The 25,235-nt window shown below is 38.0% G+C and overlaps 1 protein-coding gene across 1 annotated transcript; it reads left to right on the top strand.

Annotated features, from left to right (window-relative positions):
- The first annotated feature begins 215 nt into the window (after nt 1-215).
- LOC107594377 (transcription initiation factor TFIID subunit 4) lies at nt 216-14,963 on the top strand. The gene is made up of 5 exons (XM_016284398.1): nt 216-392; nt 6,797-6,927; nt 10,047-10,172; nt 14,208-14,264; nt 14,447-14,963. Exons 1-5 carry the CDS (start codon nt 254-256, stop codon nt 14,450-14,452), a joined length of 459 nt encoding a protein of 152 aa, XP_016139884.1. The 5' UTR covers nt 216-253; the 3' UTR covers nt 14,453-14,963.
- The last annotated feature ends 10,272 nt before the right edge of the window (nt 14,964-25,235 follow it).

The raw sequence follows: 25,235 nt of genomic DNA, 5'->3' as shown, positions 1-25,235 counted from the left end.
ATTTAATATAAGCTCGGAAAACCTGCATGAACAACTATGATCATAATAATACATTCAAAAAATAATGCAGTTTTTTTTCATGTAAACTTCACTGGCTGACTGTAGAATATCAAGTGCTTTGATTTAGTGCTAAACGAATATGCATCATTATGTTATTATTACTCTGAGTAGCTCTGTAATAACCTGCTGTGAGATCAGACTGATGCTTGTCTTGTATTGCAGAGACGATGATGACATCAACGATGTTGCGTCTATGGCTGGCGTGAACCTCAACGAGGAGAGCGCGCGCATTCTAGCGACCAACTCTGATCTGGTGGGAACGCAGATCCGCTCCTGTAAAGACGAGGCCTTCCTGTCTACAGGTCTGTTACACCGGCGTATACTAGAAACAGGTACAGTACCTCCACGACAAACACTCCTCAACCATTTGGCTTGTTTACAGTGCTAAATATATGTGTAGAATTATATAAAAAGCTCTCCCAAGGACACATAAACCCATCTGTGATGATGTGGAGTTATTCTGGAGAGCCTGGAGCTTTGAAACCTTCTCTGTTCTTGTGAATGTAGGCCAGTCCACAGTCGCTTTGGGCCATCAGGAGTGCGTCCTTTTTGTTCCACCAAACACTCGCAATCCTGAACGAGGAAATCTCATCCGAATCATACCGGAACGGTGCTTTACATTTCCGGTCTCTGGTGTTTCTAGTTAAATGAACATATTTTCAGAGCTGATAATACAACATTTAGGGCTGTCACGATTCCTCGATTAAATTCAAGTACTTGATTATAAAAAAATCCTTGACTGCATTTTGCCCGTGTCGATTAACCGGCAAAATACCGGAAGTGGCACATTCCACGGAAGAGAATCCATTAAAAACATTGTTAGAATGTTGTCTAAGACTGCACAAAATATTAAAACCATTTAAAAATCATAATAAAGCATAGTGCTATTGTGAATTCACAAAGGCTGCAATTGAATTAAATGTGGGTTTAATATGCGCTTTATTTATATGCGTGTAGGTTACAGCTCCATTCACAGTAAATGCTGCTCCACACAAACAGTCGGGCTGTAAGTGTGAAAACAATCATCAGGCCGTTGGCACCCTCTGCAAGCATTTGATAGAATACGTAATGTACATAAGTTATGATTATATTGTTTTATTACAGTACATTATGTATTTTAATCAATTTGATCAATAAAACCATAAGATTACTTGCTTTTGATATTTGAACCAATTATTATTGCCTCATTGCTATTAGATATGTATTTTAAGTAGTGCTGTCAATCGATTAAAAAAAGTAACTAATTAATCGCACCTTTTTTCTGAAATTAATCGCGATGAATCCCACCCAACATTAACGTTTTAAAATATACTTTACATTCAATCTTCAAATTAATGTAGAAACAACATCTTTTTTTTATTACTGAAGGCAAGAATCATTGATACCAATACTGATGTTTCTATGAAATTGTTCTTTTTTTCCCAAATATTTAACCATTGAATATATCCATTCAGCATTACAGTATAATTGAGAGCTATCAATTTTAACATTTATTAGACTTTAAAAAAGAACAACTTCTAATTTAAGTGAACTTAAAACAATCTCCACATAAACCCATTGTAATAAATGTCATGTTTACTTGTGCCCTTCAGCAAGTAGGAAATATACAGAAATTGAAAGTTTTCAAACACTAAATTAAATATAGATGAATCCTTAAAGCTACAAAAGTTATTGATTTCCTCGTTTTTCTTTTGTTCTTTGTTGAATAGGCTTCACAGCAGCTGGGTTATTAGGTTATTTAGCTGCTATTACTTTAAGAGCTGCCGCTTCTGAACGTGACAAGTTGGTGCGTGCGTCTGAAAAGTCTCCTGTTTGATGTGGTCTTAAAGACATTCTGCGTCTAAATAAATGTAATTCTTTTTAAGAAAAAAGAGACAGAAGCAGAGATTGTGAGTGGGGTGGCCAACCATAGCCCCGCCCCTGCATTAACTATTTTATAGTTAATGCAGGCATTAAATATTTTTAATGCCGTTAAACTGGAAAAATTAATGGCCTGCGTTAACACGCTAATTTTGACAGCACTAATTTTAAGTCATTTTAAAGGCTATTGTTCGCTTAGGTCTATTTTTATTACCACAAAAAAGATCCGATTACTTGATTAATCGTCAGAATAATTGACCGATTACACAGTTACCAAAATAATCATTAGTGACAGCACTAATAACGTTTTATTTAATTAAAAAGCACATGACGCTATAGTTTAGTCATTTTATAGTTTCGCAATGATGGTATTTTTGCAGTAACTCACCTGTCATAGTTTAATGAGTGGGTGGATGACATGAAGCGAATACAGAGCTGGAAAAAGAATGCAGAAAGAATACAGAGTTGACATTTTAAAAGATGTTTTTACATAATACACAAAGTATCAGCAACACAGTATTTTAACTTAGGCACTGCAAGCCATGCTTGTTTTCTCGTCAGTGTTTGACACATAATGCAAGGCATACGCTGCTGGACACGGACAGATTGGCTGGTTTGCAAAACAAGTACTGTACAGGAATTGTAAAAGTTTATTGCTGTTACTGTGGCAGCCAGCAAAAGCACAGCTTAACCCTGCACACATTTTTATATTTCGTTATACTGAAACATTTTCAGTTTAATGAATTCAATCAATCTTTTTACCCTGTCTTAACATGGGTTTCTGTGGAGACCGGAAGTTAGAATCCATCATGGCGCGCTCATCGGTTACTCAGGAAAAAGGTGGACATCAGAATTGCATTGATCGTTTTTATTGGTGTCCCTAGAATGTTTTATATTTGTGGTTCTGCATCTTTTCAACTGGATCTTAAACAGTTTTCACATTGTTAAAGGGTCACGGCATGAAAATGTTCCGCCCTAGTCAGTCTGTGTCATGCAGTCGATTACCACAGAGAAATGTTCGACTCATCCTTCTGTGTTTGTGTAAATAACAAAAAGAAAAGCACTTTGCAATGACCGCTTGTAATGAAAGCTGAATGTTTGTCCTCCTAGATTTCCATCGTATCCGCATATCTGTCAACACGCTTATTTAACCTGGAACATTCCTCAACATATGACCACCAACATTTATATCCAAACAAATGCTAGAATATACACTACCATTCAAATGTCTGGGGTTAGGAAGACCTTTTTATGAAAGAAATAAACATTTTGTTTTAAAGCAAAGACTCTGTAAATTGACCAAACGTGACAGTAAAGACATTTATTATGCTACAAAAGATTTATATTTCAAAGAAAAGCTGTTTTTTGAACTTTCTATTCATCAAAGAATCCTGAAAAATAAAATGTGTCACAGTTTCCACAAAAATGTGAAGAAGCACAACTGTTTTCAACATTGATAATAATCAGAAATGTTTCTTGAGCAGCAAATCAGCATATTAGAATGATTTCTGAAGATCACGTGACACTGAAGAATGGAGGAATGATGCTGAAAATTCAGCTTTGATCATGAGAATAAATTACATTTGAATATATTCACATAGAAACCAGTTATTTTAAATAATAATAATATTTCACAGTTTTTACTGTATTTTTGATTAAATAAATGTAGCCTTGATGAGCAGAAGAGACTTCTTTCAGAAACATAAAAAATCTGGAAATCCAACCCCAAACTAAATAAAATTTAGTATTAAGCTAATTTTTCGCAATGAGTTTCACACTGAACTGAAGTACGATTTATCTCACAAAATGCAACTATCATTAAATGTAACATTTCCAGACTAGAATCGTATGGCTTGCAGTGTTGGGGGTAACTCATTACAAGTAACGCGAGTTACGTAATCAGATTACTTTTTTCAAGTAACTAGTAAAGTAACACATTACTTTTTTAATTTACAAGAAAATATCTGAGTTACTTTTTCAAAAAAGTAATGCCAGTTACTTAGTTTTCCCATGTATTGACTGACAGCTCTCCTGTCCCCATATTGGGAGAAATCGGGAGTACAGAGGCGTTGTGTGCGCTGTGTGAACATGATCTTACTGTAGTTCTAGACTAAATGTGAATGTGCATTCATCAAAGGGCTTTTATATTTGCTATAAATATACCTTCTTATATTAAAAATAATCAAGCCCTGCTTCTATTTAAAAAGTAACGCGAAAGTAGCGCAAAAGTAATATAACGCATTACTTTCCGTAAAAAGTAACTAAGTAACGTAATTAGTTACTTTTTTTAGGGAGTAACGCAATATTGTAATGCATTACTTTTAAAAGTTACTTTCCCCAACACTGATGGCTTGTATGAAGTTCTTTCCTCACAAACTAGTTTAAACTAGATGTATAGGACTTGTTCTGTCACCCTTGTGTTCGCTACAAATTAGATCTCAGTTAAGCATCAGAAGCTCTCTAGGGCATCTGTTTTAGCGTGAGTTAGCATGGCCGTCGAGCTGTCGCTGGGAGCGCGGTGTGTGTTAGAAACTAGTAATTCTTCTCAAAGGTGCAGGCGTGTGTGTAGGAGGATGAAGCGCCCCCTGCTGGGCTGTGGCGGAGCGGCGGTGTGGTGTGGTGTAGTTGATGGGCTGCTGGAGAGCTCATAGGTGACAGCGAACCAAGGGAGGCACAAATCCTGCCAGCTCGGCTCAATCTGAGAGAAACTCACACACACAACCCAACAAAACTCCCGAAAGCCCCGATTCACCCTCAAACACAAAGATCACATCCGTTACACTCGCTCATGCTATTTTAAACAGTTATCCTGTATTCTACTTTTCCTCAACATCAAATCGAAAATTGCAGACTTTGTATTTTGTGTGTGCATTCTTAGTCCAGTAGAGCATGATGCTAAGGCCATGGGCTCTTTTTGTAAAAACTTAAATGTCAAAAAAACAAAAAAAACATGTGTGTGTGTTGGGGGTAGTTACAGATAATGCAATGCTGTTTTTTTTGTGTGTAAAACCTATATTTCAACAAAAATACAACTTTAAAGAAAAAATAAAACAAGTGGAGCAATGCAGAAAAAATAGTTCATGGATTCAATTCCTTTGGAATGCATGGGCTAATAATTATTATTTTATTTTTTTTGCAAACTTAAATTTGTAACATAAAAAGCCACATCCAAGAACAAAAGATAAGTGAGGAAAAAAATAAATGTAATCAAAGTTACAGTTTATTTAAAAATTGTTTTATAAAGCTTTTTAACTGGAGGAGTTTTTTTAAGTGATGATAATAGTAAATGTAAATCTGAAGCAAATACGGGTTTAAACTGAAGGTATCTTGCTTTGTGAATATGGTGTTTACCCATCATACAAATGAAGTTTAAGACATCATCTAACACCTTATATCCACCTTGAATTCAATGCAATGTTAGTCACTCTGGATAAAGAATCTATCAAATGCATAAATGCACATGTATTTACAGTATATGTCGTTTATGCATGTTGCTTTAAGAGGATCAAACCTGCCAAAAGAAGACTCCAGCTGCGTCTCGAGTATCTCATGTAAACCGTGTCAGATCAGAGTAATTGTGTAGCAGAACTGACCTGTAGGATGATTTTCGTCTGCAGGGACTGAAACCTGTCCACCGCTGCTCTCTCTTCTGACAGATTGTTTATAGGTGACGGCAAGGAAAAGTTGATTTGGATGCTTCTAAGTTTTAAAACACTGCTAAACCTGCATGAAGGGATTTACAAATCATTTTATTCTCTAAAAGCAGCTTATTTTTTTTATTTTGTAGAACGGAAATTCTTTGTAGAACAGTTCATCTAAATGCTTCATGCTTCTTGTGCTTTTTAAAGAACCGTGGCCTTAAGAAACTCCTCATGTTTTGACATTCCCAAGATTTCTGTTTCCCGTTTTTAGAAAAAAGATCTCGTTTGGAGTCGTTAAGGGCACTTTCAGCACGTTTAGCGGCTGATTTAAATAATTGGTGTGATTTTCTCAAAATAACAGTGGAAGGAGAACTTATGTTAATAGCAAATTAAAGATGGGGATGTTGTAGATAGAAGCGCTCTGAAGGTTTGCAGCGGGCTTTAGAAACTCTGGTGCTAATTATCCTTTAATGTAAAAGTTATCAATTCGTGTGAAAGAGCTGCTTTTCTCTTCCCCTTTATTTTTTCATAGGAAAGAATAATCACACATTAAAATGTCAGTCTCAGATTTTTCTCATCAGTATCATTCTAATGAAACTAGATAAGTTCCATTATATCTCAGATGTTTCTCCTAATAAAAATACACTCCGTAATCTTATATTTTTCTTAAAAATGTCTCAATCTGTGCTCAGATTTGCCAAGATCCCAGTATCTGCAGTCAAAAGATTTCAATAGGAGCTTAGACATTTCTCATTGGATTGCTCCAGTATCAAATGATCAGCTGCTATCCATGTTCATTTTATAGCGCTGTACATTTACTGTACAGACTTTGTGTCTGTTTTTATGGTTCTTAAGAATTTTTTAGGAGAGACAGAGTTGCTTAAGTCTCTTGAGGTCTTCTGGGTGGTTGGATCAGCTTTGCAGACCTTGCAAACCACAGAGGCTCATCCAAACTCATTTTACTGTAATATCAGGAAATCAGGTTTGAAAACGAGTCACGGGAGTGAGAAAACATCCTCTCCACATATTTGTGTTTTAAATGCAGGTCGTGTCGGTTCATCATAACAACCCTTTGTGGTTTCAACACACATTGGACCTTTTTGTAGAAGATTTATAAGATAGGACAGATGTAATTTTCTCTCGCTGAACTTCCTTCCAAACATCTGCGCGGTGATGTGTTTTGTTTGAGTATTGATATTTTCATAACATCTGCATCTGCGTCTTTCTTGTTTCAGCGAAGAGGTTTGGAGTGACGGATGTACCGCTGGAGGCTGTGAACTTCATCTCTCACGCCACCCAGTCCAGATTACGGACGGTGCTGGAGAAAGTTTCCTCCATTGCCCAGAACCGAATGGATTCGAGTAAGGTACGAGATGTGTGGAAGACATGCTTTAATTTATATATAGTTACTTTTGAAAGTATTATATTGCAATATTGCGTTACTCCCTAAAAAGTAACTACTTAGTACCTAATTAAAGTAACTACTTACTTTTTATGGAAAGTAATGCATTACGTTACTTTTGCGCTACTTTTTCTCATTTGGGCTGGACTTGCTTGTTTGTTTTTAATTTAAAAGTTCTATTTTTGGCAAAGGTAAAAGCTCTTTCACACCAAAAGTAAAATGAATAAGCCTGAGGCTGAAGGAAATGTGCATTCACATTTAATGCATTTCTTCATCAGTTACTTGAAAAAAGTAATTTGATTACGTAACTCGCGTTACTTATCAACAGTGCTTATATATATCCTGTGTTGCTGTAAATAGTTTTCTATAAAGGACACTAATGTCATCCGACAGTCACAAACGCACATTATTTAATTTGTCTGCTCACAGCTAAAACTAGTCAAACATCATTAACATGAAAATCATTTGCCTGTTCAACACTTTAAACATTTGAAGAGAGAAACTATGATTTATTTAGGAACACGCTACATAAAGTTCTATATGTTAAAATTAGTTATGCATGAAGTTAGGTATTTATTTGTCTGTTTACCTGTGTATACAACACCCTAACAACCATCCAGAACACCCTAGCAGCTGCCTAGTGATGCCCTAGCAATACCATAGCAACCACCTCTTATACCCTAGCAACTGTCTAGCAATACCTAAGAAACCACCCAGAACGCCCTAGAACCCATCTTGAGCACCCTAGCAACCACTTAACAATTCCCTAGAAACCATCTTGAACACCCTAGCAGCTGCCTAGTGATGCCCTAGCAATACCATAGCAACCACCTCTTATACCCTAGCAACTGTCTAGCAATACCTAAGAAACCACCCAGAACGCCCTAGAACCCATCTTGATCACCCTAGCAACCACTTAACAATGCCCTAGAAACCATCTTGAACACCCTAGCAACCACCTAGCAATGTCTTATCAACTATACAGATCTCTTTGGCAGCACCCTACCAACCACCTAGGAACACCATATGTGGGCAACTACCCACATCACTATTCCAACACTCAAGAAACCATCCACGTTGCCTAGTGATACCCTGGCAATGCCCTAGCAACCACCTACAACAGCCTAGAAACCAATCACATCACTCTAGCTTAGTAACACCTTAGCAACCACCCAGAATGCCCTAGAAACCATTTGGAACACCCTAGCAATAACCTAGCAATGCCCTAGCAACCATATAGAACTTCTTGGCTGCACTCTAGCAACCACCCAGAAAGCCCTAGCAACCATCGAGAATACCCTAGCAACCGCCCACATCACCTTGGCAACAGCTTGCAACACCCAAGTAACCATCTTGGACTCTAGCAACCACTCACAACAGGCTAGCAATTGCAGTAACCTAGCAACAACCTTGAACACCCTAATCACCGGCTAACAGTTCCTTAGCAACCATACAGAACTCCTTAGTAGCACCCTAGCAACAGCCTTGAAAACCCCAAGCAACCAACCAGAATTCCCCAGAAACATTCTGAACAATTTAGCAATTCCCTAGCAACCACAAGTCTTGGCAACACCCTAGGATTGACTTAATGGGTTAGTTCACCCAAAAATGAAAATTAGCCCGTGTTTTACTCACCCTCAATGCATCCAATCGAAGTTATATAAAAAATTGTCCAGGCTCTTTCTAGCTTTGTAATGGTATGGGCGGGTGTTTTTGTTCAACAGTCCAAAAGTAGTCAAATAAAGCGCACCTATCCATAAACGCGCATCACACAGCTCCGGGGGGTGAATAAAGGCCTCCTGCAGGGAATCGATGCGTTTTGATATAAAATATCTATATTTAAAACTATATAAACAGTTTTGTTTAACTTCAACTAACTGTCGACAGAAGCAGACATGTAAACAATTGTAATTTTTGGGTGAACTAACCCTTTAAAATGCCACAGCAGCCACCCAAAACACCTTAGCAACAACCCAAACTGCCATCGAAACCATCTTGAACACCCTAGCGACCACTTAGCAATGCCCTAGCAAACAGAACTTATGGCAGCACCCTAGCATTGACCCAAAATGCCCCAGCAGCAATCTAAAACACCCTAGCAACATTAAATCAACCACCCAAACTGCCATAGAAACGATCTTGAACACCCTAGCAACCACTTAGCAGTGCCCTAGCAATCACTTGTCTGTCTAACTGGCTGTTTTACTGAAAAACTTGTCTGGTTTGCTGAAGTTTGTCTTGATAAACTTTCTGGTTGTATGTATATTCTATTGTTAGTTCACTTTGCATGTCTGTGCGTGCAGCTTTAATGTTAAAATGTATTAGATATATGCATATTTTTGACTGTTAGCTCATGTTAACACATAATCGTATTGTAAACTGCAGCTGAAATCCTGCTGTTGAAGTGCAAACTTTTGGGCACATGAATTACAAAGAGACAGAAGCAGACAGGTAAACAATTCCGTATTCAAACCCACAGCCAGAGAGTCCGACACGCTCTTTCCCCGCATCGCATTAAACACAGTGCTCTTTCAAGAGACTCGCATTAACGGGAACCCAAAACAAACCCACAAAGGAGGAAAAGCAGGTGGCGGAGGGCTTTAAAGGCTGTTTATTTGTGTACATGGCGAGTAGTTTAGCGGAGAGGAACGCTGTCACGGACGCACGTTTTGTTTTTTTGTTTTTCTGTTTGGTGTGTGTTGTGGCTTTTTTGTTGCGTCTGCCGCTCTCCGCGCACCGCTTTATAAATGAGCCGTACGAGACGCGTCTGTGTGAAGAAACTGACATCAGCAAAAAACAAGAGCGTCCTGAAAGAGGCACGGCTGACTTCATAGCCAACAAAGGACAGGAGAGACGGAGGCAGGGATGAGAGCTTGTCAGAAAATGAAAAGAGGCAGGGGTAGCGCAGGAAGTGCACAAAACATTGAGGTCGCGTTCTGAAGTAAACATGTTTTTTGCGCTCGTCCCGTAAACTTCCGTCTCACCTTCCTAAGAAGAAAGTTTTCATCGTGATTGAGTCATAAACACTCATAAATAAGTTAAAATGTGTATCAAAACTTCTCCTGACCTCTTTCTCTCTGCAGGAAGACGAGTGGTTCGAGCAGTCGTCTGATGTGCGCTCGCAACTCAAGTTTTTCGAGCAGCTGGAACGAATGGAAAAGCAGAGGAAAGATGAGCGAGAACGAGAGATTCTCCTCAGAGCGGCGAAGGTAATCTGGCACCTCGTATTCTCAGATCCATAAACATTAATGATGGGATCTCAGCTGCAGAAGAACAGAAATTCTGCACCTTGCTACAAACTGGATACATAAATGGGTTAGATTGCCCACGCTTGTTAATTTAAGTTATTGTATCAACCACAAACCATCTTTGCTTAATAAGCTAAAAAAGTTCTAAAATCTATAGACATTTCTTATTGAAATTGACTAAATATTATGTAAAATGAGTGGCATCATTAAACTGTATTATGTTTATTGACATTCAATTGTCCATTAGCTATCCTGATCGCAAGATATCAATATCTTCATCGATCATACCAGTCAGACCCATAAACCAATGAACCTTAAAAATTCATTTAGCATCAGGCTTTTCCAAACTAGGGTTCATGAACTGAATTAAAATAAGGTCAAATTAAATAATTTAAAAATAAAAACAATCAAATAAAACACCTACAAAAAGTTGTTTTTGTAACATTTAATATTTATTTATTTTTAAAGATTTTATTGGTTTTCCTGCATGTTGTGTAACCATTGACCAACATCAGAGAAACATGTACATGTGAATAAACTGATCAATTATAGAAAGTTTAACTTAAAATGCTAGGGGGAGTCAATATTTAGGTCAAAATGGCTCATGTGACAAAAAGTTTGATTAGGTTTATATAAAACGTCAGCCAATAAGATTGTTGAGCCACATGTTGGGTTGGTGTTATTTCAGATATTTTGCATTAATAAATAAATTTGTCATTATCAGATGCCTGAAATCTGCAATAAATCTGGGATTTTCATTGCTATGTCACCTTCTAGAGCAGGGTTATTATAAATTAACGAAGACTAAAACCTATAAAAAACATTTATTACTTGAAATTAAATAAACTTTTAAATAAAATAAAATAAAATATAAAAAGCGTATATGTTTCAGCTAGGTGCCAAAGCAACATTTTTCATCCTCATTTAATAAAAAAATAAAAATGACAAAAACACACAAAAAATAACTAAAACTTTAAAGTTAAAATGAAAATGGAAAATACAAAAATAAAAACCATATAACATATTCTCAATAGTGTCTCAATGATGCTGAGCCAATGGCATTAGACGATGTGTGGAAAGACAAACAGAATGAGTGTCTGTGCAAATCACTCAGAAATCAAAAGCATTCTTGCATAATTTGTTGATTTAAAGAAATCAAATAACAGATCCCTAATTTATAATGTTCATAAATCTTTTGTATACTTGCATAATTTTTATGCTTGTTTTGTTGCATCATACTTTACAGATATCAAATTATAATAGCAAAATTAACTGGCAGTGGCAGTTAACCCAAGAGTGTTTTTATTTACACAGAAATGCTCTTACTCATCTTTCATGAATTTGGCACCATGTCTCTGATCCGCACTCATTCATAGAGCTCAGTCCACAACTTATCTGAGGATGTCTGAACAAAGTTTACATTTGTGTCCATCACGACCAGGAAGCCCCTGATAACCCCAAACGACAGACTTTCCAATTAAAGAGCGGACTGCGTCCACTCTGCCCTGCGCCCGTCGCCCCGAGTGGCACAGTGAAACAGTTCGGCTCGTTTCCGTCATTAATTAATTTAGCTCAGAGACGATGACCCGCCGTAAAGACCCCCTCGTACGGCCAAGTCTCGCCTCCCTTCGGCCTAATGGCGTTATTATGCTGCGGCGCGAGATTATATCTCCCAAAACGAGACCGATTAGCTCATACGCGAGCGCGAATGGCCACGCCGACCCCTGTGACTTTGGGCCGTGATGAGACGTTACGCAAGCTCAAGTATCGCAGTCGTGAGGGATTTCAACTCCGCTGAAGCCTAAAATGCGATCAGGGAAACATGCATATGTGTTTCCAGCTCGAATGCATCGTAAACGTGTTGTCTGTAGCTCTCTGAACTCAATAAATCATTGCCAGTGTAGTCTGGATACAATGAATGAATGAATATTGACAGACAGAACAAACAAATCTTGTTTTATTTTATGTTGAGATCATTCTGTGGGAGCATTGGTTTGTGTCCTTGTGTTCTCGCTCTGCGTTTTTAAGCTCAGCGTGATTTGACCCCTTAAACATGAACCTACTAAAATAAATCTCATCGTCCATTTCAAATATGACTGGAGTCTTCGGGGACGAGGGCCAGGGGCCAAACGCATTACTCTCAGCCGAGATAGCGACCAGTACGTGAACCGCCTGATATATTTAAAACCAATTAGCGGCGAGGAAGGGCAGAGTACTGCCGCCCCTCTCCTCGCTGAGAGAGGGAGAGTTAGGAGACGTTCTCATGGGGCAATTAAAAAAAGACCGGAGACCTAAACACAAAGCCCTCAGGATCACACGCACACACCTCACACATCTCTCTCTCTTTAAAAGAGACCAAATGAGAGTAAAATCACACAAGGCCACGATTAAATGCTTCAGCAGAGAGTTTTACCCTCTCTGACCACACACACACAAACCTAAAGACACAAGCAGGAATAGAGAGCTGCAGGGATGACGTATTTTAGCATCGCCCTGGACCGGATTTTTCCATTGGCTTTTAGATTATTGCCAAAAATAAGCTCTGTGACCAACAAACGTTTATGATTCTTACACATTCCGTTCATCAAGATAATCACCACCACTAAGCTTCTGACAGCTCTCAGTCTTTAAGGCAAGACGCTATATGCAAAAACATTGTTCATGCAATGGTCAATTTTGAGATTTTAGGCTATTTGGCTTTTCATAAAAGAAATACACTTTGAAGGGTTTATTTTATTGCACTTTTTACAGTACATACAGTACATCTTTAAAGACTATTTTGTCAAAGTGAGTTTTTTTTCCACTTGAGCAGTACCTAAATACACCAAACTTTAAAGTTTTATTCCTACCTATATTCTGAAGGGTTTTTACAGAGGGGTTTGTTCATATAACATTTGCCTGATTTTATACAACATTTTATTAACATATTAATGATGTGTTATATGTCATAGGATAAAATGTGAAAATATCCTGAGCTTGTGTTAAACACAGACCTTCAGGCATTTAACTAAAAACCCATAAAACCCTTTTTTTTTCTGCGAGTTTAGTTCATCAAGATAATCTTCACAAATTAATTTTGAAGCCTAAATACAAAAGTAAAAAGCTACAGTTAGGCTAACTACACAACAGTTGCAGGACCACATTTAATCTTCAGACAACTTGTTCAATCATTATATAAAATCTACAAGTTGGAAAGTGTGAGTTATAATGGTTTTCAAGAGTGCAAGTATAAACACACCGAGGCTGTAAAAGCATATGGTGAGTAGATGAGTTTTACCTGTTCGGCGTGACAACATTTAATGTCCCCCATAACCTCTGTAGTCACATTTAGAAACTTGGTAGTTGTCATCTTTTCAAGATATGTAAAAACTTACTAAAATTACAAGGGGGTATTTATGATTTGTTTGATACCGTAAAATAAAATGGGAGAATATCTTGAGCTAGACCTTGCATTTAACCAAAAACCCATTAAAAAAACCCCACTGACTTGGGCATGATGGAACTGGGAAAATCCTCATTTCTGGGTTTTAGGACTTATTACTGTTGCACATCGTGATGAAAGGGCCACTAGATGCATGTTTGGACTGCAGACCACTCTTATAGTTTTGACACAAACACAAACAAATTTGAGTAATTGTTGAATTTTTGACATTTGTATGCACACACACACACTGATGATTCTAGATTGCACCTGCATTTGTAACAGTGTGTGCATGCATGTATTTTGCCTTTTGATTAGTAGTTGCCTGTGGCGGTGTGTGTGTGTTTGGAGGGCACAGCCTGCGGGTGTAGAATCACTCACCGCTGAACACACACACACATACTCCGTCCTTGACACATCAGATCTGCCCTTGTTTGTCCGCAACTATTTTAGTGTGGCAGATGAAGTGAGCTCACGACACGCTCTCACCTGCCGTCTGCCCATCTCTCCCTCCATCCTTCCTTCTGTCGTTCATCCTCCCTCCCTCCATCTCTCTCTCTCTCTTTCTCTCCCAGAGTCGCTCGCGGCAAGAAGATCCAGAACAAGCCCGTCTGAAGCAGAAAGCAAAGGAGGTGAGGCTTCCATCATTACCACTGACATTTCAAGGCTCCCGCAGATGAATTTTTTATGCCGTGCTACATATGTAATGCCATTTAAAGTCTGACTCTGGGGAAAAAAAAGAAGAAAGTTTGAGGAATTATTTTCATTGATTGATGTCCTGCGAAAAAATGAGCGTTTTCCTCTTTTTCTCCAGCTCTGAGCTGGTATTTAGGAGAATGTGCTGCACTTTTATCCAGGGCGGAATGGGGAATCTGATTGGAGATGAAGTCAGAGTTTTTCCCGTTTGACGGATAATTTGCTGAGGCCATTAGCATCATAAAGGCGGATGGCGTGGCGCTCGATCTGGTCTTGCACTTGCAAGAAGGGAGACAATTAGTAACCGTTACCACGGTATGAGGCACAAATTGCTTGCTTGTGTCTTCTCGCGCATTGATTTTTGTTTATTATGCTGCCAATAATAAAAAAGATAATGCTGTTCTCAATTCCTGGCAGATCTAATGACGCACTAGTTTTTACAGAAAACAGTTAACTTTGATGCATGTTTTTATGTTATTTGAAGAAACTATTTCAGATTTATTTCGATCCGTGTGTTTGTGATGTGCACGGCAATGTTTGCACTCCAGGCCGTCACTGATGCACTGACTACAAAACCGTGGCGCTGTGGACGTGAGTCCAAACTAACCCTGTTTTGAAAACGTCTTCTGATACGAGCACACAAATGTATGTGTACATCTTTGAGAAAATGTACAGACTTGGTTTGATTGTTCGACCCAAAGCTGAGTTCGATCCCACTCTTACAGGTGTGTTTTCACTGTGGATTTGAGAAAGTTACACAATGTTATTCATGTTTTTGCCCCTTTGATTTTTACAGCTAAAACTATAACTTGTAGACAAAACATGTAAAGAACATGAGCAAGTCCTGTGTCGACATAAGAATTGTGCAAAATTCTGAACAGAAGAATTGACTTTTTTGCATGACTTCATGAGTTGCAATTTGAATGGAATTGGCCACAACCCACAGGAAGCTGAATTGGACATTTATATTTATGCATTAGGCAGACGCTTTTATCCAAGGCAATTTACAGTACATTGCATTCAATGTACACATATTATCAGTTAATGCTTCTCTGTGAATCAAACCCATGACCTTTGTGTTGTTAGCTAGAAACTAAGAGAAGCATTAACTGATAGCCTAATATCACGCTCATGATTTTGAGTTTCAGAGAGTGTAATTAAATGTGTTACACATAAAGAATTATATATTAAGTACAGATTTCTATAGTTGACATTTCAAACAGATCTGTGTGTACAGCCTATAAAACCTTCATATTTTTCAAGACTTTCAGACAAGACTTCAGCAAAGTTTGTCTTTGCAAACCTTCCTTATTTCTAATTAAAAATTACACTTGGAGTTATAAGAACACAAGTTCATTTTACATTTACATTTATGCATTTGGCAGACGCTTTTATCCTTGCATTGCATTCAAGCTATATACATTTACATTTAATCAGATCTTGCTTTCCCTGGGAATCGAACCCATGACCTTGGCCTTGCAACAGGAAATTCTACCATTCTATGCATTATGCGCGATTGCTTTTGTACTTACTCTGAAAAAACCCCAGACCCCCCATTTTCTTCCTTTTTGAAGACTTATTTTGGATTCTATTTCTGTTCAACCAGATTTTTGTCTACCTACAATCATAACTGATAATTTATACTGATTTTAATGTTCTGTAAAGAAAATGTAAGTGTTTTTTGTTCATGCAAACCTCTCACAGTGCTGAAGTGGTTGCCAAGGTGTTGCTATTCAGTTGCTAAGATGTTCTGAATGTTCTTCAGCATGTTGCTTTTGCTACAGTGTTTTGGCTGGTTGCTAGGTGGTTTCTTTCTGTCTGGTGTGAAAAGTGATCTGTGATCTTGCCCGTAGATGTGCATTTGTGGTATGTTTTTTTTTTTTACCTGTTTCATAGTCCAGCAGGTGAACATGATGCATCTGAACACTTAGTAAAGAAATAATGCACTTCTTCTCAATAACATACATGATTTGAGGAATAACAGTTTGCAGCATAAATGCATAACTTTAATACACAGTGCTAAAGGTTTGGTCACCCGTGTATCTTCTCTGGATCTCCCGACTGTCATCTGTCCATCTTTTCTTTGGGTATCACCCTTGTTTCCTCTCTCTCTCTCTCGCTCTCTCTCTCTCTCTCTCTCTCCTGCTCCACATTAGAGAGGTGTAACCCTTTTGAGTGGATTGTAGTTCTCCCATCAGCCTGTGCTGTATGTAAATGAGGTGATTTGTAATAGGCTGTGCCCGAGGCCGTGTGATCAAAGTGGATCTCCGCCCTGTTAAGTGGCAGGCAGCTCATCATCTCAACACAGCCACATTAACTTTCCATCCACAGAACGACTACTACAGCTCACACACACACGCTCGCCCTGTCTGTGTTGTCAAAAACTCCCAACTTGTTTCCAATCAGAATTTTAAAAAGGCTGAAATCTCACTTTTATTTGCTGTTGCACCAGAAATGGCGTTTTCCCGTCTCTCTCTCTCTCTCTGGGCGTAATGGCCGTGGTCGTTTCTCAGTGCGGTTCTTCCTCTGGTTTTCATCTCCTGATTGGCTGCAGGCGACAGAGCTGCTGTTTGTGTCTGTCGTAGAGGTTTCGCACATCTGCCCAAATTTTCATCAGGATAATGAGGTTGATCCACGCTGCCTTCACTCTCTGTGACGGGTAGAACGGCGAGAGAGAGGTTTAAACACCAGGACACACACACACAGACAGTATACAGCACTTATGTGGCGTGTGTGTTAAGAAAAGACTCTTTCTGCATCTCTTGTGAGTGTCACTAGTAGTTGTGTTTAGATCAACAACTTGATTTCACAACTCCTGATGAGATTCGCACAACAGTATAGTAATGTACTTTTAGAATTTGTCTAATTTATTCACTTATGTTTTCATATTTTCCATTTGTGTTTCATAGAAAATATATTTACAAGTTTGGAATGATGTGGGTGAGTAAATGGTGGCACCATTCTCATTTTTGACTTGACATGTCTTATATCTTTCTGCTAGATTGCAATGAGATTAAATGGAGAGCAAATAGAGATGTTTGCTGAAGTCTCCTGCTTCTCAGATGTTTCTCCTAAGAAAAAGGCTCCTGGAATCTCACATTTGCCTCCTCTAGCATTTCAGAAGACATCTAAAAAATGTCTAAAATCTCAATTTGGTCTCAAATATTCCTCATCAAATTCTACCAATGATCTGCTCTTCTAAGCACATTAACTTTATATCATTAAAGTTCATAGTTGACCTGAAACACAATGAGATCTCCAGAGCAATGAAAGAGCAAATTTGAGCAATCACATTTTCTCCGGAGCCACAATTTGTGACCCAATTAATCATTTGTGTCACTAAAGCGAATAAAATGATATGAGGTGTTATCCACATTTTTATTTTAAAAAAGGCACATTTTAATACCTTTTTTTTAGCTATATACTCTTATTTTACTGTATTTTCTTTCATTTCCCTCATTTTTTTGTTTTTCATCAACAATATTAGGAGAAGAGACACCACTGCATTAATATACATAAAATGAATTTGGAAAGCAGCTCAGATCATTTAACGAGAAATGTCTGAGTTCATGTTGAGATCTCTGAGATTTGATGGCAGACTTCGGCGTTTTGGCAAATCCAAGCTTAGTTTGAGATATTTTTGAGCTATTTTCTGAAAGTAAAGCCAATGTGGAGAGATGTTTCTCCTGAGTTTTTTGAGATATCGATGCGATCTGACTTGTGATTTTTCTTTCCTTTGGGAGACGGCGTTAAACGAGCGTCTGCCTTGACAAGCGCGTGCGTCTGATGGACAGATGTTGTCTGATCGGGGCAGGTTTTCTAACCATTCGTCTTTTTCAGCCCTTCACAAACATCCCATTCCCCATAATGTCATCGAGCGCGTGTGTGCGGGAACCTATTTCCAGAGTCCTCAGCGATGCCCAAAGGTCAGATATTTTTAAAGTGCCCTCGGTGAAAATCAATGCCCAAAAAAGAGACAGGATGCAGGAACAGGGCCGCCCGCCCTAATCAGCAGCGCCTGGCCACAGATACAACGAATCTGCAGAGAAAAGCCGAGAGATTGCGAGGGGACACATGACAAATAGAGAGAGGAAGAAGGCAAAATAAAGTGAAAGAAGCCGCAAATACATAAAAGAGAGCGAGCGAAAGAAGCCCTGGCAGATACATCACTGTGTCAGGTCACACAGACACTCTGCGGCCACAGATTCATCATCGCTGCCCCGCTCTCAACAGGAGAGGAGAGGAGGCAGGGCAGAGGACGCAGAGTGACCACTGCTGACCACCTGGGTAAACCGGTGCATTTTACCACAACAGCCCCTGGTCCTGTGTGGCCGCCGGCCGCCGTGTCACAGACAAGGACAGAGTAACAGAGGTGGCGGTAAACGCACGAGTTTGTACCGCTGCTGATGTCAAACACAGAAGAAGTGAATCTGCCTGAGATCAATCAGAGATCTTTAGACCAAACAAGATGAATCATCTAAAAATTTACATTCTGTAATCTGTCATCATTTACTCACCCTGCTATTGTTCCAGTCTGCACACAATACAAACAGCCTGAACACAAAATAATTGTTTTCCTATTCATCAAATAATTCTGAAACATAAATTGTAGCACCGTTTCCACAAAAACGTTGGGCAGCACAACTGTTTTTAACACTGCGTGTCAGGTCACACAGACACTCTGCGGCCACAGATTCATCATCGCTGCCCCGCTCTCAACAGGAGAGGAGAGGAGGCAGGGCAGAGGACGCAGAGTGACCACTGCTGACCACCTGGGTAAACCGGTGCATTTTACCACAACAGCCCCTGGTCCTGTGTGGCCGCCGGCCGCCGTGTCACAGACAAGGACAGAGTAACAGAGGTGGCGGTAAACGCACGAGTTTGTACCGCTGCTGATGTCAAACACAGAAGAAGTGAATCTGCCTGAGATCAATCAGAGATCTTTAGACCAAACAAGATGAATCATCTAAAAATTTACATTCTGTAATCTGTCATCATTTACTCACCCTGCTATTGTTCCAGTCTGCACACAATACAAACAGCCTGAACACAAAATAATTGTTTTCCTATTCATCAAATAATTCTGAAACATAAATTGTAACACCGTTTCCACAAAAACATTGGGCAGCACAACTGTTTTTAACACTGATAATAATCAGAAATGTTTCTTGAGCAGTAAATCAGCATATTAGAATGATTTATGAAGATCATGTGACATTAAAAACTGGAGTAATGATGCTGAAAATTCAGCTTTATTCACAGAAATAAATGACATTTTAACATATATTTACATAGAAAACACTTATTTTAAATTGTGATAATATTTCACATTGTTACTGTATTTTTGACCGAATAAATGCAGCCTTGGTGAACAGAAGAGACGACTTTCAAAAACATATATATAAAAAAAAAAAGCTTACCGAACTCAAACTTTTGAACTCTTCTTAAATGTGAAGTTTAGATAGTTTGCGGTGTGTCAGTTTAATGTTCAGAGTCACTATTAGTCATTAAGTGACTTCCTGAAGAGTGAAACATTGTGATTCTGTGATGCTTTCAGAACATCAGTGTCCTTGTTTGAGCTTCCGTAGATGTTATCTTCTGACTCAACCAATGACGTGAGTTGGGGGCGGGACTATCTGATTAATTGACCAATAGAGATGGGGCAGAAGGGGCTTCAAGAAGCCTCCAGGGAAATCAATATCAAAATATTTTAATATATAACAAAAGATATGGACAGTATGTTGTAGCCTTCCACAGAAATAGAGTTTACTGTTTGAAACTGTAGCCTTATATTACCTGTTTCCATTAACGTCCATTAGAATATGGTCCGATATACCTATGTGGTCATTATTAATATATCTTGGACTCATTTCTGAAAATATTGCGTGGCATTCAGACATTGTTAATTGTGTTTGGTGAGTGAATTCCCTCTATATGCGTCTGTTTCTTGTTTCATATTCACATCCTTGTGAATCTGAGATCCTTCACATGAAACTTGGATGTGTCCGCTGGGAATCTCTTGGCTTTTTGTTCGAATAATTTTCCTCAAATATTTTCCCTCCTCAGGCGATTGCAGTTTCTTTCTCATTCCTCCGTTCTCACCATTCTTTTTTTCCCCTTCCGTCTAATTCTTACACCACAGCATTGTGGGTAGCAGCCCAATCCAATAAGACTGAGATGCATAAAAGAGCCACAGACACAAACATCCCATAATGCCTGAACACTCTGGTTCCTTCTGTAAAGCAAACTATATCCTTCGGAAAATGTGACTATGCAGAAAGAAAAAACGCGCTGTGAGTGGAGCTTTGTGTGGATTGATTTAGACCTCAGAATGTGATGGAATATCTCCATCATAGAAGGAATTAGAATCGTTCCGATACGTTAAAAACTATTTGAAGAAGTTTAAAAGTGTATTTTAAATCTCCAGATCTGATTTTAGTCACTGATGTTTGCTAAATTAAGCATTATTATTACATCGTTATACTTGAAACATAAATAGAGATCAGATTTGAGGGTGAACCATGCAAAAATGCTCAAAGTTTGCTCTCGAGTTCTCAAGAGTGTTTCAGATATTTCTCTCTTTTTTTTTTAAACTAAATTGGGTTTTCATATACATAAACTCAATACAAACAAGCTGACAAAACAAGGTAAAAAAAATAGGATTTTTAAAATTTCTCCTAAAATTATAAAAAAAACTAATAAAGTAAATAATGCTATAAAGTAGTACATACAATTTTGATAATTTGATAATAAATATTCAGTTCATATTGATATCTTGGCAAATCTGAGCACAGTTTAAGACCTTGCTGAGAATTTTTAAAGGAGTCAAGTTTGAGATCACCAAGGTCTAATCGTTCCGATACGTTAAAAACTATTTGAAGAAGTTTAAAAGTGTATTTTAAATCTCCAGATCTGATTTTAGTCACTGATGTTTGCTAAATTAAGCATTATTATTACATCGTTATACTTGAAACATAAATAGAGATCAGATTTGAGGGTGAACCATGCAAAAATGCTCAAAGTTTGCTCTCGAGTTCTCAAGAGTGTTTCAGATATTTCTCTCTTTTTTTTTTAAACTAAATTGGGTTTTCATATACATAAACTCAATACAAACAAGCTGACAAAACAAGGTAAAAAAACTAGGATTTTTAAAATTTCTCCTAAAATTATAAAAAAAACTAATAAAGTAAATAATGCTATAAAGTAGTACATACAATTTTGATAATTTGATAATAAATATTCAGTTCATATTGATATCTTGGCAAATCTGAGCACAGTTTAAGACCTTGCTGAGAATTTTTAAAGGAGTCAAGTTTGAGATCACCAAGGTCTTTTTTTTTTTCAAGAAAAGCAAGAATCTTTGGCACCATTTGCTCTCTATTTAATCTCATTGCTGTCAAGGAGAAACATTTGATTCTAATCTCAATGAAAATTCCAAAAGTCATTTTTTTACAAGACAAAAGACTTTACTCGGCTGCTGAAACGTCTGTCCTGGATCTGTTTTTATTTTCCTCTTTGTGGTTGCTTGTTTCATCCCTAAAATTCCTGAAGTCAAATTTGAGACGTAAGAAAAAAGGAATGGGGAAAAAAGAAGCGGAGAAGAAAAGCAAGCTTTAAAAATACCTTTGGTGTTCCTGTGTGTTTGTGAATATTATTACAAAGTGCCATAATGAGAGAAAGAACAACACAAAGCGAGATTTTTGCCTGCGAGCGAGATGGCGAGGAATCTGAACAGCGAAAGGCCCGAGTGTGTGTGTGTGTGTCTGTGTGTGTGGCCGCCTGTAGGAGGTCTTTCTCTTTGTACGTGGATCTCCTTGGGATGTTAGCAGCAGGGGAATCAGGAATGAAGAGCTACTCTTTTGGGGATGAACTGATGGGTCTGAGTAACAGAGGAAAACACAAAGAGAGAGAGAAAGAGAGGCGAATGGGACACAATGAACAGAAAGATGAAAGGGTCGGTGTTAGAAAACCAGACTCCAGACTAGCCATTCGCCTCTGTTTAACCAAAGGCAGCGACCTCTCTCTTATTTACAAATATCACATGTGAGTGGATTGCTATGAATCGTTCAAAAGTTTGGGGTTGGCAATGTGTTTGAAAGAAGTTTCTTCTGCTCATCAAGTCTGCATTTATTTGATCAAAAATACAGTAAAAACAGTGAAATATTATTACTATTTAAAATATCTGTTTTCTATGTGAATATCGGTTAAACTGTAATTTATTTCTGTGATGCGCAGCTGTATTTTCAGCATCATTCCTCCAGTCTTCAGTGTCACATGATCTTCAGAAATCAGTATAATATGCTGCTTTGCTGCTCAAGAAACATTTCTGATTATTATCAATGTTGAAATCAGTCGTGCTGCTTCATATTTTTGTGGAAACAGTGATACGTTTTATTTTTCAGGATTCTTTGATGAATAGAAAGTTCAGAAGAACAGCATTTATTTGAAATGGAAATCTTTTGTAACATTTGAAATGTCTTCACTGTCATTTTTTATCAACTTAGTGCGTCCTTGCTGAATAAAACTATTAGTTTCTTTAAAAATTATTTGTAATTTGATAAACTTCATCTATTTTTTTTAAACTGCACATTTAAAACCATTTGTTATATCATTTCTTTACATCAGAGCTAGACTGTGATGCTTCTGGTCATCATTTGTTTCTAACCATGTTTATGCAGCAACTAACATCATTCATGAAACACAAGTAAAGGCATTTCAGTGTAAATCATAAATCACATTTATGCACCACTTTATGTTAGAATGGTTTATGTTTGATTCAGACTGATAATATGTCTGCCCATCACATTGATGCAACAATTTACATGTAGTAAGAATGATTTTTACAAGCAATTTACACAGAAAGTCCCTCTGCTGTTTCATGCATGCAGCTTAATAAGTATAAAGTGATTTTGCTTTTCTAAAATAATAGTAAAAATAAATTAAACTATATTTGCAAATTTGAGAAAAAATATGGAAATCAATATAATATAATAATGTAATATAATATAATACATGAAATAAATTAATTGCAAAGTCCATTTTTGACGCCAGTGAAATTCTGTTGATTAAAAACCTGATTTAGATTTTTACTCAACATTGACAAGACAATTTCATAATTATACAAATAAATTTCCCAAAAATTCCTTCTGCTCATGTTTCTTGAGTAATATGTATAAAGTTATGTTGCTTTTCTAAAATTATTATTACAAAATCTTTTGTATACCAATGCAATTCTGTTGGTAATTTAAAAAAAAAATTTTACCAACAGATTTTATTTTCATTTTTCTGCTGTTTAAGTGTACAGCCTCAAGCTGGTTAGTGAACATTGTGTGGTGGCAGGTGTCTTTGGTGCTTCCAGTGCTGATGCGCTGTGACCTTTGACCCTTTACACTCTCGGCTCGAGAAACAAGACTGTGCATGCGGCCTCTGCCTCTCAGTTCCCCTCTCCCTCGAGCGTTTGCGGGAAAGAAGAGCAGAGCGAGAGCAAGAAAGATGGTCGAGAGAGAGAGGGAGTTTTGAGAGAGTGTGCCAACCCCGTCCGCATGTTTCCATTAGATTGTCGTGTTGGCTAATTAGAGAGCGGCGGCATGATTCACCTTGTTAATTAGAAGAACTTGCATACCATCGGCCCCAGGGCTCCGAGAGGGAAAACGAGAGATCCAGAGAACGAGAGGGCTCTTCTTCAACGCCCGCAGTCTCTCCTTCTCTGAAGATCCTTTTGCTGTTTGATTCGAAAATGAATAAATCATCGCGCATACGACTCTTCATCTGCCACCGATGCAAATTACAGCTGATCAATCGAAGGTGACGTCGCGCTACTTACAGAGGAAAGAAAAAGAGCTTGAGAGGGGGAAAGACTGCTTGCCCAAGCACGGGTGACACAAAAATGGAAATTTTCTACTTAGATAAGCTGGTTTATAATGATCTCCTCTCGCAGGAGCCAAACGATGTTGCTTGAATGCATTATTCTGAAATTTCCCTCCGTATAATAACACGAACCGCTCTCATTGTTTTCACTGCTGTTAAGTTAGTAACGCCAGCAATAATTAAAGATGGATACTAGCCAAGGTCAAACGGTGCACGCATGTCTGCGGTTCTGTTGAATATGAATGGTGCTTTAAGAGCAGGAAGTGACCTCATAATGAGCTGGACCCCTGGGGACGCCCGGGGCGTTTGTGTAATTGGGGTTTGGCTTGAACTGCAGGTCTCTGGAATCTCTCCACAAAGAGCAAACTTCATCCAGCTGCTTAAAAGACCCTGTGCTTATACTGTATGAATGTGTTTTGATCTTCAGTGTCTTTCTGCTCAAGGTCAGCATGTCGAGCCTTGTTTGACCCTGAGGTCAGTTCACACATAGATCAATGATTTACACATTACTGTGAACTAATAATGGACATGCTGGCTCTAACCAGATCTGCTCATTAACTGCTCAAAAATTGCTTATAATTTTTGCATTGAAGAAATGGAACCGCATAAATGCAGCTGAATTTGGCCAAAAAAAAAAATTTTTTTCTCAAAAACTCCATTTAGTATTACATTTAATTTCAGTTCATTGTCTGACTTTTGAAATACAACATTTTTGTTTCATTTTTAAAAGCTGCAATTATCTGATATGGTAAATATCTCACGTGAAATGCTGATACTTAAAGAGAGCATAAAATCGAAATGGTCATTCTTAGTTCATTTTTCTTACGATCAACAATTCTTAGCATGCTATTCTAATGAAAAATATGTTTGTCTTCATAATCATTCAAATGTCTTTGTCTGTACTTCTGGATATTTTCCTCTAGTTCTAGATAGATATTCAGGTAGATAGATATACCGTCTTACAATTTCCCATTGAGTGTTTTGTCTCCTTAAGAAATACCGCTCATTACAGAAGTGTTAATTAAATTTTTTCTGTTGTC

Source organism: Sinocyclocheilus grahami, unplaced genomic scaffold (genome assembly GCF_001515645.1).
Source record: "Sinocyclocheilus grahami isolate Dianchi unplaced genomic scaffold, SAMN03320097.WGS_v1.1 scaffold182.1, whole genome shotgun sequence".
Classification (NCBI taxonomy): Eukaryota; Metazoa; Chordata; class Actinopteri; order Cypriniformes; family Cyprinidae; genus Sinocyclocheilus; species Sinocyclocheilus grahami.
The sequence above is the reverse complement of the archived record's forward strand: the minus strand, read 5'-3'. Positions and strand labels throughout refer to the sequence as shown.

Coding starts and splice junctions, on each gene's coding strand:
- LOC107594377 (XM_016284398.1), top strand. CDS start 254: ATGGCTGGCGTGAACCTCAACGAGGAGAGCGCGCGCATTCTAGCGACC. Junction 6,928..10,046: donor ACCGAATGGATTCGAGTAAG/GTACGAGATGTG, acceptor TTCTCTCTGCAG/GAAGACGAGTGGTTCGAGCA. Junction 10,173..14,207: donor TTCTCCTCAGAGCGGCGAAG/GTAATCTGGCAC, acceptor TTTCTCTCCCAG/AGTCGCTCGCGGCAAGAAGA.